General features: G+C 39.4%; 1 protein-coding gene across 2 annotated transcripts in view; it reads left to right on the forward strand.

Annotated features, from left to right (window-relative positions):
* The window catches only part of cacna1g (calcium channel, voltage-dependent, T type, alpha 1G subunit), a 315,144-nt gene that overhangs the window by 274,834 nt on the left and 18,748 nt on the right, over positions 1–21,562 (forward strand). The window contains exons 35-37 of one of the 2 annotated variants that reach the window (XM_073026745.1): positions 7,638–7,772; positions 17,699–17,882; positions 19,465–19,634. In XM_073026745.1, coding sequence (XP_072882846.1) covers positions 7,638–7,772; positions 17,699–17,882; positions 19,465–19,634 — 489 coding nt within the window. The remainder of the gene's footprint in view (positions 1–7,637; positions 7,773–17,698; positions 17,883–19,464; positions 19,635–21,562) is intronic. The other variant, XM_073026746.1, reaches the window with a different exon arrangement.

The following is a 21,562-nucleotide window of genomic DNA, read 5'->3' on the forward strand; positions in this document are numbered from 1 at the left end:
CTCATTTGCTTTATTTTCTAACTTGAATTACAGGTGTTGATGAAAAGGAACATTTAGTTTTGCATAATACAGTTGTTTTTAAGCTATCAATGGTGTAAAAAAATTTTTGGTGTCAATAAGCTCAGTGGAACTGTAATCCAGTCCTGCATTAACAGGGTTCCATGTTTCAATCGAATACTGATTTCTCCTTACATTTGAAGTATTTAGGAGAGATTTGGAATATATTCCTCAACTCTTCAATCCACAGCATGCTACAGATGGCTTCAGCCTCTGCAGAATTGATTTTCTGGATAGTGCAACCACTTTGGGGAAAAAATGCAATATCCTGACAGTGCAATCAAGTTAGTAGATTGAGATTTTTCATGGAAATAAAAGCAAAATAACAGTGGAAAATTTTGGAAATACTGAGCAGGTCAGGCAGCTTAATTGGAGAAACAAATCTCAGATCAATACCCTTCACAGTGAAAGGGATGGAGAACGAGGGATCAAATGACAAATGTAACATTGTGAAACTAAAGGTGGCAGTAGGAAGTCTTCAACAAATATGTGAGCTATCTAGAGCAGGGTTCCCAACCTGGGGTCCATGGACCCCTTGCTTAATGGTATTGGTCATGGCCTAAAAAAAGGTTGAGTACCCCTGATCTAGAGGAACTTTCTGCTGGAAGTCAGAAATAAAAATGCTGGAAATTTCATTTTTGCAGTCATCATTGACCACAGAGGGATGTAATGTTCCCAGTCAGAAGATCAGGTGCTGTCTCTCTTCATTCCGACGGCAGCATCCCTGTCCTCAGCCAGCTCATTGAACCCGATATACATCAGCATTTACTAATTTTTCACCACTTAAAATGATCTTGTTGGCTATTGGAGGCAATTGTATCCAGAGCAGGTGAAATTCTGCTGCTTGAAGCACAATAAGCTCCACATTCAGGCACTGTAAGGAAAAGATCTGCCCCAACAAAGGTTAATGTATATCCCTTATTTGTTTGTTTATTTATTCACAATTTCTGTTCATTTATTTTAATTTATTTTAAAAGTTTTGATTTATCAATTACACCAAAAAAAACTATTAAAAATCTGTCTCTGTTTTTATACCTATCAAAATGTGACCCTAGCTTTGCCAGCCCTCAGGGGTATTTTGGAGGCAGAATCTCCCCATTCAGGCCAGCAAGTCTTGAGCTGCATCACCAGGGCATGATGTGGAGGATCAGTGAGAATACTCCTCTGCCCCAGATTGGGTAACTCAGCAAGCAGGGGCCATAGGGAGCAATTTTGGGCAGGAACACCAGATCAACAGGAATCTTCATATTTCTTTCACTGTTCGTTCTACCCTATAGTTTCAGAAATAGTTCTCCCATTTCCACTATAAATTTGAGCCATTATACTAAGTAGACGAGTTCAAATTCTGCATTTGAAGAATTCAATCATATAGGGGAAAGTTGTCCTCCTTAATTAGTCTGACCTATTCATAGTTCTAGAGCCACTAATGTGGTTGATTCTTGATTGTCCTCTGAAATGCCCAATCAGCCCCCTAAGTTGCAGGCAGTTAAGGATGGATAATGAATGCCAACCTATACAGTAGCATCCACATCCTATAAAATATAGGGTGACCTTCTTGCCCATTCGCAAAGCCTGTGCATATTCTCCACCACATTCTCACACTCTACTTTCCATATACTGTATCTCTGTATCACATCCTACATGTTCTTCCTTTTCATCTACAAACCCCATTTCCAGAAAAGTTGGGATATTTTCCAAAATGCAATAAAAACAAAAATCTGTAATATGTTAATTCACATGAACCTTTATTTAACTGACAAAAGTACAAAGAAAAGATTTTCAATAGTTTTACTGACCAACTTAATTGTATTTTGTAAATATACACAAATTTAGAATTTGATGGCTGCAACACACTCAACAGAACTTGGGACAGTGCACAGAATACTCAAGTAATACCAGTGTGGAAGACTCCACGTTAAGCAGGCTAATTGGTAGCAGGTGAGGTACCATGACTGGGTATAAAAGTAGCGTCCATCAAAGGCTCAGTCTTTGCAAGCAAGGATGGGTCGTGGCTCACCCCTTTGTAAAATTCGTGAGAGAATTGTTAGTCAGTTCAAAAGGAACATTTCCCAACGCAAGATTGCAGAGAATTTAGGTCTTTCAACATCTACAGTACATAATATTGTGAAAAGATTCAGAAAATTCAGAGATATCTCAGTGCGTAAAGGGCAAGGTCGGAAACCACTGTTGAATGCGCGTGATCTTCGAGCCCTCAGGCGGCACTGCCTAAGAAACCATCATGTTATTGTGACAATTATAGCCACCTGGGCTCAGGAGTACTTCGGAAAACCATTGTCACTTAACACAGTCTGTCGCAGCATCCAGAAATGCAACTTGAAACTGTATTATGCAAGGAGGAAGCCATACATCAACTCTATGCAGAAACGTCAGCGAGTTCTCTGGGCCCGAGCTCATCTCAGATGGACTGAAAGACTGTGGACCCATGTGCTGTGGTCAGATGAGTCCACATTTCAGCTAGTTTTCAGAAAAAACGGGCGTTGAGTTCTCCGTGCCAAAGATGAAAACGACCATCCTGATTGTTATCAGCGAAAGATGCAAAAGTCAGCATCTGTGATGGTATGGGGGTGCATCAGTGCCCACGGCATGGGTGAGTTGCATGTATGTGAAGGTACCATTGACTCTGAGGCGTATATTAGGATTTTAGAGAGACATATGTTGCCATCAAGGCGACGTCTCTTCCCGGGACATCCATGCTTATTTCAGCAGGACAATGCCAGACCACATTCTGCACGGGCTACAACAGTGTGGCTTTGTATTCACAGAGTGCGTGTGTTTGACTGGCCTGCTGCCAGTCCAGATCTATCTCTTATTGAAAATGTATGTCGCATCATGAAGAGGAGAATCAGACAATGGAGACCACGAACTGTTGAGCAGCTGAAGTCTTATATCAAACAAGAATGGACAAAATTTCCAATTGCAAATCTACTACAATTAGTATCCTCAGTTCCAAAATGATTAAAAAGTGTTATTAAAAGGAACGGTGATGTAACACAATGGTAAACATGCCTCTGTCCCAACTTTTGTTGAGTGTGTTGCAGCCATCAAATTCTAAATTTGTGTATATTTACAAAATACAATTAAGTTGGTCAGTAAAACTATTGAAAATCTTTTCTTTGTATTTTTGTCAGTTAAATAAAGGTTCACATGAATTAACATATCACAGATTTTTGTTTTCATTGCATTTTGGAAACTATCCCAACTTTTCTGGAAATGGGGTTTGTATTTCATTATTGAGTAGTTGTGGATCAGTACTGATCCTTTGACACCCAATTGATAATAGTCTATTATCCTGAAAGTAACCACATTTTCTGTCCTTTAATTAATGATTTATTCAAACTAGTATGTTGCCCAGTAAGCTCTTGTGTGTTTCTCATCAAATTTCATCTGAAAATCCAGATGTATTACATCCACTGGTCTCTCCTTGCTTACCCTGTCAGTTACATCAGCAAAAACTTTGTTTAGATTTTTCAGACACTATTCCATCTATTGAACAATGTTGATGCAGCCTTATCACGTTATATTTTTCTGAGTTTCCAGTTCTTTTATCCTTTGTGATGCATTCCAGCATTATGCTGAAGAGGAAAATTTTCAACCTAACAGATAAATTGTTCTCTTCCTCTCCTTCCTCAAATTATTACATATTCTATTTTACAATTTTCTGTGAATGACTCAGAATCAGAGAAATTTTCAACATTATTAGTTGTACACCATCTATGTGGCCATTTCATGTGGAATTGAGAGGCAGATTCATTGTGACTGCATGGGTTTCTTCTGGATGCACCAATTTCCTCCCACAGCCCGAAGATGTACTGGTAGGTTACTGGCCACTGTAAGTTACCCAGTAGTGTAGATAATTGGCAAAATAAGGGAAGGGGAATTGATAGGAGTGTGAGAGAATGTGTTGAAGGCCTACAGGGAAATAAGGAGAATGGAAATGGCTTTTCTCTATTTGGAGCCAGTATGAAACCTTAGGACTTTTGTATTGTAATAGTAATAAGGAAGTAAGTAGGCCCATCAGACCCAGAACATTTGTTGCTCTTTAACTTCCCTTTACTTCTTAAGTAATTTCTCAAAAGTGAGGGGGAATAAAATTCTTCTTTGTCATTATATTTGTTATTTCTTTTGCAGTGAAGATTGATACAAAATTATTGGAAAGGGCTTCAGCCTTCTCTTTATTCCTTGTCTTAATTTGTGTATTTAGAACCATAGAACATTACAGCACAGAAACAGGCCTTTTGGCCCTTCTTGGCTGTACCGAACCATTTTTCTACTTAGTACCACTGACCTGCACCTAGACCATATCCCTCCAAACCCCTCTCGTCCATGTATCTGTCCAAGTTTTTCTTAAATGTTAAAAGTAAGCCTGCATTCACCACTTCAACTGGCAGCTCATTCCACACTCCCACTACTCTTCTGTGTGAAGAAGTTCCCCCTAATGTTCCCTTAAACTTTTCCCTTTTCACCCCTAACCCATGTCCTCTTTTTTTTCTCCCATAACCTCAGTGGAAAAAGCCTGCTTGCATTCACTCTATCTATACCCATCATAATTTTATACACCTCTATCAACTCTCCCTTCATTCTTCTACACTCCAGGGAATAAAGTCCTAACCTATTCAACCTTTCTCTGCAACTCAGCTTCTCAAGTCTTGGCAGCATCCTTGTAAACCTTCTCTGTACTCTTTCAACTTTATTAATATCCTTCCTGTAATTAGGTGACCAAAACTGCACACAATACTCCAAATTCAGCATCACCAATGTCTTATACAACCTCACCATAACATTCCAACTCTTATACTCAATACACGAGGAAATCTGCAGATGCTGGAAATTCAAACAACAACACACACAAAATGCTGGTGGAACACAGCAGGCCAGGCAGCATCTACAAGGAAAAGGCTGTCGACGTTGCGGGCCGAGTCCTGACGAAGGGTCTCGGCCCAAAATGTCGACAGCCTTCTCCCTATAGATGCTGCCTGGCCTGCTGAGTTCCACCAGCATTTTGTGTGTGTTGTTCTTATACTCAATACTTTGATTTATAAAGGCCAATGTGCCATAAGCTCTCTTTAAGACCCTATTTACCTGTGACACCACTTTTAGGGAATTATGTATCTGTATTCCCAGATCCCTCTGTTCTACTGCACTCCTCAGTGTCCTACTATTTACCTTGTATGTTCTACCTTGGTTTGTCCTTCCAAAGTGCAATACCTCACACTTGTCCGCATTAAACTCCATCTGCCATTTGTCAGCCCATTTTTCCAGCTGGTCCAAATCCCTCTGCAAGCTTTGAAATTTATCTCTTTCTAAATTATTTTTCTTTCTCTCTTCCTTTTTACATCATTGTGAAGTTCATATATTTTAGATTACATATTTTTGCTGCTTCCTACAGCTTTCTCTAATCTGTCACTGACTGTTATGGCAATGTTATGAGGCTCTTTAAACTACTGGATAGATAGATACTTTATTAATCCCAAAGGAAATTATAGTATCACAGTAGCATTACAATATCAGAAGAGAAGTTAAGAAAGAATAAAATAAGACTTTAAAAATAAGATGTACAAGATTTACACGTTCGCATTGATAAGAAAGTAGTGTAAGAATTACCATAATATTATACAATAATGGGGGCACATTCACACCATCCAGATAAGAAGTGATGGTAGTATTGTATAGTATTGCACAGGGTGCCCACAATAGCAGGGTGTAGTAAATAGACCTTTGGTAAACGGAGGTCATTAACGTTCTTACAGGAGGGGTCGTTACTTCCCTAGCTATAGATTGACTCACTTTTGAGCCATGAGGCTGAGTGTAAGAGTTACCTCAGATAGCGCTCTTTGGAGCAGCGCAGTTGTCTTAGTCTATTGCTAAAAGTGCTCCTCTGTTCCCCCATATTACTATTCTTATCCTCTGAGTTAGCTACAAACAAATCACATCTTTCTTGAATTTTTTTTAATGGAATGTACCTTCGATAATTTTTTTAATATTTCTACAACTGCAATTGCTTATCAAGTAGCAAACTTTATCATCTTAATTTACTAGTATAACTTGACCATTTATGTAATTGGTTTATTGTAGCTCCAATTTCTGACTAATGGTGTCTCTCCTGAACTGCAGATAAAATTCAATAATATTGTGGTCAATTTTCCTTGGAGGATTTCTCGTTAACATTGACTTATGTCTCAATTGAGGTCTGCTAGTGTGTTCCCTAGTTGATTCCATGATTTGTTTTGTGTTATCTGAGTAAATAAATAAATCTTATTGTTCTAAAGAATTATTAAAAAAATAAATTTTACATAACCTTCCTCCAAATTACTATTTACAAATTGATTTTCGCAATTTGAATAAAGATTAAGGTCCTCCATAATTATTACATTACTCTTGTAAGAAGCTTTTCTTATTTCTTGATTAATTCTCTGTCCAATTTCCAATTATATTGCTGCTTTGGGGGCTTATAACCATTCCAACCAATATTCTTTGCCCTTGGGCATCTCTTATCACCATATATATTCATTCCACTTCCTGTTCCTCTGGATCCACTACAATCACCTTTCATGATGAGAGCTATTTAACCACTTCTTTTCTATATTGTTTGCCCTTTCTAAACATCATGTGCCCTGGAATATTTAATTCACAAGCTTGGTCAGGAGGCAGAAACCTCTCCAGTAGCGATTATGTAAAAATCAGTTTCTGCTGTTAGTTAATCTGTTTTGTTACAGTTGTGTTAGACTTTCAGACACAATACTCATATATTTGCCCTTTTACCATTTTTCCTTGAATTTACCTTGTATTTTGAATCGCTCCTATTGTTAAATTCTGACTTTGCTAGTTCACTTTCCTTATCATTATCCAAAATGCTCCTTTATTTCTCCCTATTGTATCTGTTATGTTTTCCCCAGCTGAACCCTTCTCAAACCCCTCCTCCATACCAACCTCCCTCAGAACCATTTATCTTCCAAATAACAAGAGAATTGTGTATGATACTCCAGGCTATTGTCGTCCGACTGATAGGGGTGATCTAACTCATCTCAGGAAATGTAGAAATCTCTGGCTCTAGATTTTGCAAGTAGGAAAAACAAAGAGAAATAAAGTTCCTCACTGAAAGAGCAGCAAAAAAAATGGTTTCATTGCACAATTAAGTTAAACAGATGAATTACCTAAATGAGTTGCAGACAACTAAGTCAGAACAGTCCCTTTGATAGTACTAATAACACTTCAGTAATAATGGCCCCTTGAACCCATGGAGTTGCACAGGGTAAATAATGAAGACTGAGAAATCTGGAGCTGCTGTCATACGTGCAACTACTCCAGTGTGAATCAGCAGTTCCAAGAGAGAATGTGGAGGGAGAGGAAACTGGGAGAGGGGTAAGTGATACTGAATGCACTGCAGCTGTAGTGAGCTGTATAAAAGAGGGAGAGCAAATCAGTTCAGGTCGCAAGTGCTAAGTGCATACAAGCTGGTTGTACTCACCTCTGGTAAGTGAGTGTGCAGTCTATTGAGGTGTAAAGTCCATTTGTGAACTGTTATCCTAGTTTCTTACAACTGGTCATCTCTCCCTGTTTAGATCCCTCTAGCTGAGATGGAGGCTGTTTCTCTGACGTCTGATATTCAGTCTGAGAAATCGTGGTCGTTAGCACTGACAGATGACTCTTTGCCCGATGATGCAAACGTATTCTTACTAAATACACTGGAAAGCAATGTACATATTCTACACCAGTATTCTGCTTATACCAGGGCTCGAAATACTCTACCACTTAATTAATGTTATATAGTTAAAATAACATTCCCAAGGACTGGACAACATCAAAACTTGCACAGCCTCCACCTCTTTGTCATTCTAGGAACTGAAGTAATGAGTCATCATTCCCAGGAGGTCTGAAAGCATCTCCAGAAACACATAGGGTACAACTTGTGATTAACCACCATCACCTTTTTTGTAAATTTTTACATGAAATCACCAGATCAAAGTCTAATTGTGCTGCAGTTCAGAAAAGTTAATTCCAAATTCTGCAATCACTGTTAGTATTGTTTGGAAAGACTGCTGAAAGGAAGTTTAAGTATACACAGTCTCAGATCTCTGTATCAAGAAAGGAATGCAATTCAGTTATTTTTTGGTGTCTTACTTCTGATGATAGTTATCTGTCAGTCTCTCCTCATTAGAATGGCTTTCAGATGACCATGATAGAGCACCCTAGGCATCCAGTGCACCTGTTAAGTTATACAATGGAGATGCTACAGTTAAAAGTTTATCTATTATCACTAGTTAATTTGCCTGCCAGTTTCAGAGCTTACTCAAGCACTGCCTGAATGCTGACATTGTTGGTCCTTTTCTCTGCTGTCCACAAGCTTAATTATTCATGTGCAAACCAATCTACTAGTATAATAACTTGAGCTCTTATATTTGGTTGATCCATTGTACTGAGTATCTACTGTATGTGGAATGACACTTGGATCTTTAACATAGTGTAACATCTCACAAAAGTGTTAACATATTAAAATTAACATCCAACAACAAGTCATGATATGATAACAGATAATCAAAAACTTGGTTGAAGATAGGTTTAAGAAGCTTCAAAGGAGAGAAATAATAACAATTTTGCGAGAGGTTTCCAGACCTTACAGGAGTCACTGGTAAACATAAGACCACACATTTCCCAACACTGTATTCACCTGCTACTTCTTTGCCCATTCTCCCAATCTGTCTAAGTCCTTCTGCAGACACTCTGCTTCCTCAACACAACCTGCCCCTCCACGTATCTTTATATCATTTGCAAAGTTGGCCACAAAGCCATCAATTCTGTCATCCAAATCATTAATATATAATGTAAAAAGAAGTGATTCCAATATTGATCCATGTGGAATGTCACTAGTCACCGGCAGCCAACCATATAACAATAAAGCACGGAAACAGGCCATCACAGCCCTTCTAATCCGTGCCGAACGCTTACCCTCATCTAGTCCCACCTACCTGCACTCAGCCCATAACCCTCCATTCCTTTCCTGTCCATATACCTATCCAATTTTTTTTAAATGACACAATCGAACCTGCCTCTACCGCTTCTACTGGAAGCTCGTTCCATGCAGCTACCACTCTCTTAAGTAAAGAAGTTCCCCCTCGTGTTACGCCTAAACTTTTGCCCCTTAACTCCCAACTCATGTCCTCATTTGAATCTCCCCTACTCTCAATGGAAAAAGCCTATCCATGTCAACTCTATCTATCCCCCTCATAATTTTAAATACCTCTATCAAGTCCCCCCTCAACCTTCTACGCTCCAAAGAATAAAGACCTAACTTGTTCAACCTTTCTCTGTAACTTAGGTGCTGAAACCCAGGTAACATTCTAGTAAATCTCCTCTGTACTCTCTCTATTTTGTTGATATCTTTCCTATAATTCGGTGATCAGAACTGTACACAATACTCCAAATTTGGCCTCACCAATGCCTTGTACAATTTTAACATTACATCCCAACTCCTATACTCAATGCTCTGATTTATAAAGGCCGGCATTCCAAAAACTTTCTTCACCACCTTACCCACTTGAGATTCTACCTTCAGGGAACTGTGCACCATTATTCCTAGATCACTCTGTTCTTCTGCATTCCTCAATACCCTACCATTTACCATGTATGTCCTATTTGGATTATTCCTACCAAAATGTAGCACCTCACACTTATCAGCATTAAACTCCATCTGCCATCTTTCAGCCCATTCTTCTAACTGGCCTTAATCTCTCTGCAAGCTTTGAAAACCTACTTCATTATCCACAATGCCATCTATCTTAGTATCATCTGCATACTTACTAATCCAATTTACCACCCCATCATCCAGATCATTAATGTATATGACAAACAACATTGGACCCAGTATAGATCCCTGAGGCACACCACTAGTCACCGGCCTCCAACCTGACAAACAGTTATCCACTGCTACTCTCTGGCATCTCCATCCAGCCATTATTAAATCCATTTTACTACTTCAATATTAATACTTAACGATTGAACCTTCCATGTGGAACCTTGTCAAAGGCCTTACTGAAGTCCATATAGACAACATCCACTGCTTTACCGTCATCAACTTTCCTAGTAACCTCTTCAAAAAATTCAATAAGATTTGTCAAACATGACCTTCCACGCACAAATCCATGTTGACTGTTCCTAATCAGACCCTGTCTATCCAGATAATTATATATACCATCTGTAAGAATAATTTACATTAATTTACCCACCACTGATGTCAAACTTACAGGCTGATAATTGCTAGGTTTACTCTTAGAACCCTTTTTAAACAATGGAACCACATGAGCAATACGCCAATCCTCCGGCACCTATATGTACCCCGTCTCTAACGATATTTGAAATATTTCTGTCAGAGCCCCTGCTATTTCTACACTAACTACACTAATTATATTGAAACTAATGGCATTGTGATCACTGGACCCGAAGTGCTCCCCAACACATACCTCCATCACCTGACTGATCTCATTCCCTAACAGGAGATCCAACACTGCCCCTTCTGTAGTTGCTACCTCTATGTATTGCTGCAAAAAACTATCCTGCACACATTTTACAAACTCCAAACCATCCAACCCTTTTACAGAATGGGCTTCCCAGTCTATGTGTGGAAAATTTAAATCTCCCACAATTACAGCCTTGTGCTATTAGGTGGTCTATAATACACCCCTATAAGTGTTACTACACCTTTCCCATTCCTCAATTCTACCCAAATAGCCTCCCTAGACGAGCCCTCTATTCTGCTAAAGCACTGCTGTAATATTTTCTCTGACAAGCAATGCAACACCTCCCTCTCTTGTCCCTCCGATTCTATCACACCTGAAGCAACAAAATCCAGGAAAACTTAGTTGCCAATCACACCCCTCCTGCAACCATGTTTCACTAATAGCTACAACATCATATTTCCAGGTATCAATCCATGCTCTAAGCTCATCCACCTTTCTTGTAATGCTCCTAGCATTAAAATAGATGCATTTAAGAAACTCCCCACCTCTTCCTCTCTGTTTATCCCTAACGGTGCAAACAACTTTATTATCTTTTTCTTCCTTCTCCCCTACATCTTCAGTCTGAGTGCTCCTCTTCTCTGTCAAATGCCTGTCCTCCCTTACACACTGTGTACAGGCTTTCTCTGTTTGTGAACTAACCTCCTCTCTCCTAGACTCTTCAATTTGATTCCCACCCCCCAACCATTCTAGTTTAAAGTCTCCCCAGTAGCCATCGCAAATCTCCCCACCAGGATATTGGTTCCCCCTAGAATTCAAGTGCAACCCGTCCTTTTTGTACAGGTCACAACTGCCCCAAAAGAGGTCCCAATGATCCAGAAATCTGAATCCCTGCCCCCTGCTCCAATCCTTCAGCCACACATTTATCCTCCACCTCATTCCATTCCTACTCTCACTGTCGCGTGGCACAGGCAGTAATCTCGAGATTACTACCTTTGTAGTCCTTCTTCTCAACTCCCTTCCTAATTCCGTATATTCTCCTTTCAGGACATCTTCCCTTTTCCTACCTATGTCATTGGTACCTATATGTACCACGACCTCTGGCTCCTCACCCTCCCACTTCAGGATATCTTAGACACGATCAGAAACATCCCGGACCCTGGCACCAGGGAGGCAAACTACCATCCAGGTCTCCTGACTGCGTCCACAGAATCGCCTATCTGACCCCTAATTATCGAGTCCCCTATTAATACTGCCTTCCTCTTCCTTTCTCTACCCTTCTGAGCTACAGGGCCAGACTCTGTGCCGGAGGCACGGCCACTGTTGCTTCCCCCAGGTAGGCTGTCTCCCCCAACAGTACCCAAACAGGAGTGCTTATTGTCTAGGGGTACAGCCACTGGGGTACTCTCTAGTACCTGACTCTTCCCCTTCCCCCTCCTAACCGTGACCCACTTGTCTGCCTCCCGTGGCCCCAGTGTGACCACCTGCCTGTAACTCCTCTCTATCAACTCCTCACTCTCCCTGACCAGACGAAGGTCATTGAGCTGCAGCTCCAGTTCCCTTACACAGTCCCTTAGGAGCTGCAGCTCGGCTCACCTAGTGCAGATGTGGACGTCCGGGAGGCTAGGAGACTCCAGGACCTCCCACATCCGACACCGAGAACAACAAGCTGCCCTCACACTCATACTTCCCCCTTTCCTCAAATAACAAGAAAATTTGGAAACTAAACCTACCTTGCCTCGCCCGTTGAGCCAAGCCCTTAAGCTTTCACTCTGCTCCCGGCTCACTCCACTGCCCACAAAACGACGCTGCCCACTGTATAAGGCTGTGTTCCTTTTATATATTCCGCGCTTCACTGCCCGACGTCACACACCTGCGCAGTCCTGCCTCTCTTAACTCCAATGAGAAGAAAAAATCAAAATGGCTCCTGCCGCATTCCCGCTCCGATTCTCAGCCTTCCTTCTCCAAATTGTCAGTCAGTCAATCTTCTATTCCTGCTAGTATCTTTCTTGTAATACCATGGGTTCTTATCTTGTTAAGCAGCCACATGTGGCACCTTGTTACATGAAAATCCCAACAACATTCACTGATTCACCTTTGTTTATCTTGCGTGTTATTTCTTCAAAAAATTCCAGTAGATTTGTCGGGCCAGATTTCCCCTTAAGGAAACCATGCTGACTTTGCCCTACTTTATCATGCACTACCAAGTACCCTGAAACCTCTTCCTGAATAATGGATTCTAACATCTTCCCAACCACTGAAGACAGGCTAACTGGCCTATAATTCCCTTTTTTCTGCCTTCCTCCCTTCTTAAAGAATGGTGTGACAGCTGAAATTTTCCATTCTTCCAGAACCATTCCAAATTCTAATGATTCTTGAAGCATAATTACTAATGCCTACATCTTTGGGATGTATCTATGCACCTTCCAAATTGCTCCCATAAACTCCAACCATTGCTGTTCTGCCATCGTCCCTGCTAGTGTTTCCTTCCAATCAATTTTAGGCAGCTTCTGTTCTACTCTTCTGTAATTCCCTTTAATGTACACTGTAATACTGGTATGCCTGTGTAACTTCTCTCTCTCAAACTGCAGAGTGAGTCCTGCATGTTGAAATAAGTTTGCAATCAGTGTGGCAATTTAAGTTTGGCTGGTCGAGGGAACTGAATTGGAGAGGCTAGATGTCTCTGAAAGTTGTAGGGCTCAGGTTGGTTGCAAATAAGAAGGGTAGTTAGCATGTTAAGTGTCATGTGTTTTTGCAGATACAGGACTCTTTAAGTTAGGCTACTACAACAGGTAGCAGAATCATGGATGGAACTCATGTTTACAAAGAATGAAATAAGGAAGACTATCCAGTAATGTTTTGTTATAAGCACGTCCAAGGTAATAAAGTCATGGATCTTGGATTCAGCATTGGATGAAATGAGGCAGGAGTTATATTGAGTGATATCATGGAACTGGAAATAGATGGCCTTAATGTTATATATAATCTGAAGGTCATCACCAAGTCATATTTGACACCATCTTTATAGAAATACTGTTGCAAGAAATAATGATGCAATAGTAAATAGACTTTAGTGACAATTTCTGCACTGTAATACTATTGGTTAAGCCACCTAATGGTCTAAAGACAGTGTAGATTTTAAAAGAGATCATAATGAAATAGAGCTAGTTGTAATCTCTGCGTATGTAGAAACTGATGTGTTTGTAGAAGAGACTGCCATGATAGCATGTAAATGAGAAATACAAGGGAACAATAACTGCTTAGGTGTCCCTATGTTATTGGTGAAGTACCAATAAGTGAAGCTATTTGCAGTGTATATTCAAAATAAATTTAGACTGATCTCTATAACTACTGTAGATGAATAACAGGCTGATAGTCATTGCACAATCTTGCATTTGGGAATCAGATGCTGCCCTTCATGACAGGATGGAGGGGAATAAATACACTGGAAAGATTGTAAAAGGATTCTAAGGTGAGAAAAGTAAAGGATTTGTTCTTAAGTATTAGCTCACTCTTCTGAAAATGGTAGGAAAGGAAGAGAAATGATTCTTAGAGCAAAAAAAAAATTAACAAATGAAGGCTTATCAAGCAGGAACTCATAGAGTGGTTATAAAGAGGTATATAAGGCCCATGATTTGCTTGGGAGCCTGTGCAGTTTAAATAGTTTCATAACAATGAGAAGACTTCTTCTCAAAGCTGATTGTAAATGTTGATGTCTTTAATCTTCAGAGATACACTTTCCCATCAGATTTGAGAACATTTTGAATCAACATTTTATTAGCAGTCTTAGTGAAGTTAGAGTAGGTATAGTTGCTGAAAGGTTAAATGTGAACATATTGAGAGGAGGCCTTGAGGATACACTGCATATAATTACACACATGATGTAATAAGGTAGTATGAGTTACATGATATGACAGACATCTCTTCTTTCACAGTATAACAGAACAGTCCTTGCCAAGAAATTGCTGGTCAGACCCCACCTCTAAAACACTTTTACTGACATTTAAGCTGTTCTGACAATTGTCCACCAACAACGGCCTCAGATCCCATATGAAAGAAAAATAATACCAGGTTTTTCATACTCTTCTCCTGAGGCAATGACTTTGTGCTTAGTTCTCGTCTCTCACATGCTAATTGTTCTTCCTCATCTCACTCAAACGACTGCATGAGCTACAGCCACAAGTCTTGGGAAGATATTGTCAGGACATCTGATGACAAGCCCAACTCATCTTCATTCAATGATCATTCAAAGCTCCAGGAAGTACTCATTGAACACCATATATCTGAGCAGCCAGGGTATAGATACAATAGCCATAAGTACCCTTGTTGAGATGAACTAATCTCTCTCAAGTCCTGGGTGAAGAATTTTCTTCTGCCATTCAATACCTGCTGATAAAGTTCTTACACATGACAAACAATATTCATTCCAAAAAAAACATGTGATTTTAGAAAAATAATCTTTATATATGCTAAGGTCATAGCTCCAAATTGTCCATCTGAAAGGTGACAAAAATAAAGTTAAAACAATTGATTCCTGTACCAAACACTGAATCGTATCAGCCTAGCAAGGTCCTGCACTCATAGATACAATTGTGCGAAACGTACATTGTGTAATTCTCCATTACTACAAGAACAGAATGGAGGGTAGGATTACATGCATTAAAGCCCATCAACATTTAACTTTGGACATTTCAAACTGGAGTCAAAACAGCACAGTGAATGATCTGTGGATATCAAATGAATTCTGTGATATTATGCATTCCATTTGATGGGAAATGCACAAAGGAAGAGTATTTCTGGCCCTGATTTATATATAAACCCATCTGCTCCTCTCCTTGCCAAAGCACTTGACATTTTCAGGCTAATGTGTAGACTAATGCTTTCATCTGTTGCGCAATAAATTCTTTTTCTCAAGCCAACATTTCTGGATCGTTTGTTCGTCTCTGCTGGATGTGCTTCTGTCAGTGTCATTTCATCATTGACTGTCTCCTGTGGCAGAGTGAAACAGAAATTTAGTTGTGCTATGTTCCAGCTGGTACCAATGACAATGGATACTATTCCTATCATGCCTCATGCAAAAGCATGTGTTTAATGGGCAATGTTGATGCCGGAAGCTGATTTATCATGAGCTAACAGGTTGTTTAAAATGAAAAACTATTCCCCATTTTGTAGATGCAATTCTTCCTGATAATCCTGTTGCACAGATACGCTACAGTGGGATAATTTCAACAAAAAGGACAATGAAATTGTTGCAAGTATTTAGAATTTATGCATTGTTTGCTCCAAATCTGGGTTGTCAAGACAAAGAACGCTTTGTTTTTAATATCTGTGTATTTGCTGTTGACTTGATTTGAGGTTTGAGCTTCACCCCCTGGGCTAATGAGTGAGAAGAACATTTTTTAAAAACGACTGCTGAGGTTAATGCCCACACTCTTACTCTAAGACATTCTCGTCCATCATCCCAAGTGTGTTCTTCTCTGAGTTGTAGTGTTGTGACAGGAGGCCTTGTTTATCCACTTACAGGGAAGGAGTACCTAGAGTGGTCTGTAGAAAATGAGGTCAGGCTGGAGTGATGTCAGTCAGGTAGCCAGTCTCTGCCCCCTTCAAAGAGGGACAGCTAAGTGGATCCAGTAGGGAAAAATATATGTTGTTTGTGGAACTATTCCCCAGAAGTTTAACTTACGTTGAGGACAGAAGTGAGTTAACTCCAAAGAATGCCAGAATTGTTCATTCAGATAATATGTTGAGGAACATGTCCTTGAATAAATTCCTATGAATAAAAACGGGACAGCTTCCGAAATTTACAATCCAGGGGACGTATGGGTAACTCTAATGAGAGCAGTGTCTACATGGAAAGGACATGTGACTTCATCTTTGAAATAGTTTGGAACCTTCGCAGTACCACAGGATACACCTTTCCAACAGAGAGAAAGAAAGAATAGAGATTATATCTAGAATATAGAGGTAGTAGTAATATCTAAAACGTAGATTGAGATAACAATGTTTAATAATGGTGAAAGAGTGGGAGAATGAAGTACTATGGTCTTACAAATAGAAAAATATAGTATATCTATTACATACAGCAAAGAAGTTTATTTTATCTGATAAGGTAAGCTGGCAGCTACCAATACACTAGGAAAATGAGGAAGCATTATCTAAACAATGACAAAAAATTTAACAAGCTGAATTTCAAGCTTTGAATATCTATAGGAAAATAGTTTTTAAGCTATCCCCACCCAGCCATTCTGGATAATGCCAGAATCAGCCATTCTACTGATGGTTTACTTGGACATCTCCCAAATGGCTTTGGTCTCATGATTCTGAGCCTCAGCTTATTGAAGCTCCCAGTTCTGTCTCAGATAGGGCTATACTGTCAATGTAGGAGGTTGTTGAACTGAGGTTAAAATGTTACTTCTTCTAAGCTAATAGACCAGATTTAAACCTATTTCTGTCCTTGATCTCCCCTTTACCTCGTGCAGTTTCAGATTTTACTTAAAATATCACTAATTAAAAAGTAAGAAACAGCACAAGCAGGGACAGAGATTCATCATGGATGGAAGTATTAAACAATAATAGAGCAACCTTATTTAGCTTCAGTAGAACTAAATATTAGGTGTAGTATCAAAAACAAGATAAAATTTTGCCCATATTTTTAGATCTGTGATTTTAACTGACATATTATTTTTAATAATTCTCCTTTGACATCAAGCTTACATTTCTTAATGTGTAGAACAGCTGATTAGTTTGTGTTAGTGACTTAAATGGATTCCTGGAAAAATGGCTTCTGATGATTTATTTGAAGATGTTGTATTCCATAATGAGGAATATTACACATATGCAAAGAAGTTGTGATGTTGCATGAAGCAAATGACTGATAGAATTGGCATTGTCATGGTTTGTGTTTTGTGCAGATTGCCGACTATTATAAAACACTGTGTCTGTTGCGATTCCGTGTGATCCATTTGTCTTACAGCTAAATGATTGAACATTTCTGCTCAAATGTTTTGAACTTTGTCTTTTCATTGTGTCTCTGTTGCTGTTACTGTAGGTCGTTTTGTTGCATTGATGACCTTGTGCATGATTGTGTTCTACATTACCTGCAGCTCAGCTTCCTTCAAGTGTCATTGTTGCCTGTGCCCCATGAATCTGACAACTTCTTTTCTCCCCTGCAGGCTGAGGAGGTTCAAGAAAATGAGGTTAAGAAGGAGATCCAAGAGAAGAACCTTCTCACTGTGAGGAAACCTTTCGTTGGCCGCACACACTCGCTGCCCAATGATAGCTACATGTTTCAGCCTGTCAACCCTGCTCCATTAGAAGGTCTGCAGGGATCAGAGAACAATCCCAAGTCACAGTCAGGTAGGTCTCATCCATGGTGTTGAATGAAAGTTTTAAAGATCAGCCAATTTGGTCAACTCATACAGTAATCTGCACAGGAGGATTCTAATCCAGTTAACATGCCCCAATCAAAAAATCAATTTCCATTATGATAGCAATTGTTGGTGAAAGTGGAGGGAATCATATTAAATTTGTCATTGTTTTCCAGCCTTTAATGATAGTGTGTGCTAAGCTATAGTTTCTCAGGCATCTTCACTGTTGTAGTTACAGCATAGCTAATAAGTGTTCAATATTCTGCATTACAACACAGTTTCTATTGACATGCATTGTGGCACCTCTCACAGAAATAGTTGACTAAACACAATATTAATACTTCCAAGAGTTTCCCAACATCTGTCAGAGAAAAAAATGAATACTGAACTCTTTGATTAGATTCCAATCTGCCCTGGTTCGGTTTTCTATAAAAACCTGTTGGATAGTTTACATGTGCTGAATTTTCCTACATAAAAGCTGTTTGGATCTTACAATTACTTTGCAGCATTTAACTCAACTTCTAGTTTAATCTCTTTCTGCTTACAAATCCTTTAAATGTCTTAAATTAACCCAATTTATAATTCTTTCCCTCTGCATTAGTGAGACCCTCCTATGGGCTCAAGCATGCATGCTGCCCTGACACAGTACGAGACAGTACAGTGCAGTGCAGAGATTCTTTTGTAGATACAGTTTTCTTGAATGAATCTTTTAAGCTGAGTTAAATTCTTGCAGGTGGATATCCAACAATATTGGTAATTGGTTTATTATTGTCATATATGACAAGATATAGTGAAAAAATTTGTTTTGCATGTTTTTACACAGATCATTTCAAAATAGAACTAGATCAAGGCAGCACAAAAGAAAAGCAGAAGAAGAATGCAGAATTCAGTTTTAGAGTTACAGAGAAAGTGCAGACTAAGTAGAAAAGAATAGTTTTACTGGCTAATTCAACAATATTCATTCCATAGCAACACCACTAAAAAAAAACTGGTTATTCACTAGATAGCGGATTGTGGAATCTTTCTCTTTACAGTGATATTTGTAGCAGGGATCCCACATTTATTTAGAAGGGAAAGCTTGAAGATTGTCTTGTGGTGGTAAACTGATAAAATTTTCATTGGTAAAAGATTTGGAAATAAGTTTCCTGGTTTGAAAGCTGACTAACATAGTTAAAAACAAATTTGGTTGAGAACTATTTGTGATGAGAGACCTTGGTGAAGGATGGTTACGGACCAAGTGTTGAGGTATCCGAGGCAAGGATCAAGTCACGGTATGAAACTGGAATGAGAGCTGAGCACAAAAAAAAAACACTAAATGATATCTCTAGTTGAGTTTGTGATTGAGCACTGAGGCTCCGTTCAGGTGCTCTTTAAATGTTGAATTCTTGGCTCCAAAAACATGATTGCTAATTAATGGGGCAGTTTTTCAACCTTCAAAGGGACCACACCAGCTATCCATACTCTGGAGAGTTAGTGCATCTAAACCTCGAAAGCTGGCAGGTTAGGTGCATCTCATAACACTATTAGTTAGAAACATAATGAATAATTATAATTACAAATTGCTTCCCCAGGTTCAACCACATCAGTTCGATCTCAGCCCATTGGTAACAGTGGCTACCTCCAGGTTCCTATGGAGTTGTTTCTCCCTGTCAGCCATCAGAACAGTTCTGATTCTGAAAATATCCCGAAGATTCCTCCCCCTCGGAAACCTCTGAGTGCCCACAGAATGCTGCATAGGCAGGTTGGTATCAGTATTGGAAAGCCTGAGTTCAGCACATCCTTTAATTGACTGATTCCATTTTCTGTCTGCAGAGCTTGCTTCCTGCTTGTGTTGTATAGCTGGAAACATGGAGATGCCTTTAACCTGTGTTTATTTGGATTATTTTTCAGTGCTTTCATTTTCAAGACTAATACAAAAACAGAAGGAGTCACACTTGGTAGGCATGCTTGGCTGTAGGTTTCCATCCCCACCTGAGGTTAAAAGTTAATCTCACGAATCTTCATCGGACTCTTGAACAACTTCTATTCATGCATTCTGTTTCTTGTCATCTTGTTCCATGTTTCCATCCTGGGTGCAGTTGTGCGCTCACTAGACCTAGTATTTCAGTCTGCTCTCCCCTTCTCCCCTGTTTGGTGCTGTCTGTTGTGACCATGTCTTGTCATCTACAATGATATAATGCACCCCTTCTGTTACATAGTACATTGAGTTCCCTTCTTGCCTCATTAAATCAGAACTTGCGGAATTACTGACATTTCTCTACTTAAGTACCAACAAGTTTGGAAAATTGATATTGACCTGAAAGCTGAGAACTTGGTGGCTTCTTTCCACTGACAATTTTTTGAATACAATCTGAAATTTGTGATTACCCCCAAACACCTAAATGTAACTATGTTGGGTTGGTCCTGGTGTTGAAACAACATGTGTATTAATTTCAAAGGAGACTAGCAGCTTGAGGCGCCCAGACATTAGGTCACACAAGAACACAAGAAAACGGAAGCGAGAGTAGGCAACCTGGCCTCTCTAGACTGTCCCACTATTCAATGTGATAATGGCTAATCCATGTTGGTTCCATTTGCCAGATATCCATGGCCCTTAATCCTCCTCCCTTTCAAAAACATCTTCCAAAATTTAAGCTCTTCTACATAGTTATCCTACCTAATTTTCTGAATTAGAGAATTCCAGGTAGAAGAAATTTCTATGTACTTTAATATTAAATATCCAGCCCTTTATCTTGAAACTAATGGACACATCTTGACTACTTCCCTATCATGCTCTCTTTAGACCTATATATTTTGATAGGATCACCACTTATTCTTATAAAATGAAGTTCTTCCATTCTATTTGGAACCAGGCTATCTGTTATCATCAGAATATTTGAAGTGTCCTCCATGGTGAAGACTATCTTCCTTTTTGTATATCCATAGAAATTCCTTCTTGTATTTCTATAGAAACTTTTACTATTCATTTTGGTATTGCATGAAAAAATACCTCCCAAACTCAATTTTCTTCTTTCTATTGAACTTCTAGTATTTTGCTGCTGGTTCCTGAAACATTCCCAATTCTCCTTTCTACAATTAGTATTTCCATACTTTATACATTTCAAATTAACTTTATCCTTGACCTTCTTTGTTAACCACAAATGTTTCCTCATGGAACCCCTCTTTTAAATTAGATAAAATCTTGCTCAGCGCTATGACCAAGTTATTTAAATATCTGCCTCAGCCCATCTACTGACTTGCCTGATACCTTTTTTACCCAGTCAGCACAAAACAGAAATACTGGAAGAACTCAGGCAGCACCTGTTGAAAGAGAAACCTGTTAATGTCTTGACTGAAGACCCTTCTTCAGCACTGGGGGAGGAGGGGAGAGTTTACCGTTATCAAAGCGGAGCTGGAGGGAGGAGTGAGATGTAAAACTAATGCCCATATGGCAACACACAAAATGCTGGAGGAACTCAGCAGGTCAGGCAGCATCTACGGAAATGAATAAACAGTCGACATTTCAGGGCAAGACCCTTCACCACGACTGAAAAGCAAGGAGGAAGATGCCATAATAAGAAAGTGGCAGGAGGGGTAAAAGGACAATCTAGAAGGTGATAGGTGCAGCAAGGTTTCAGGTAGTAGATGGGTGACCACCAGGAGAAGTAAGGGGAGTGACCATTCTCTTCA

This window comes from Hemitrygon akajei, chromosome 22 (assembly GCF_048418815.1).
Source record: "Hemitrygon akajei chromosome 22, sHemAka1.3, whole genome shotgun sequence".
Taxonomy (NCBI): domain Eukaryota; kingdom Metazoa; phylum Chordata; class Chondrichthyes; order Myliobatiformes; family Dasyatidae; genus Hemitrygon; species Hemitrygon akajei.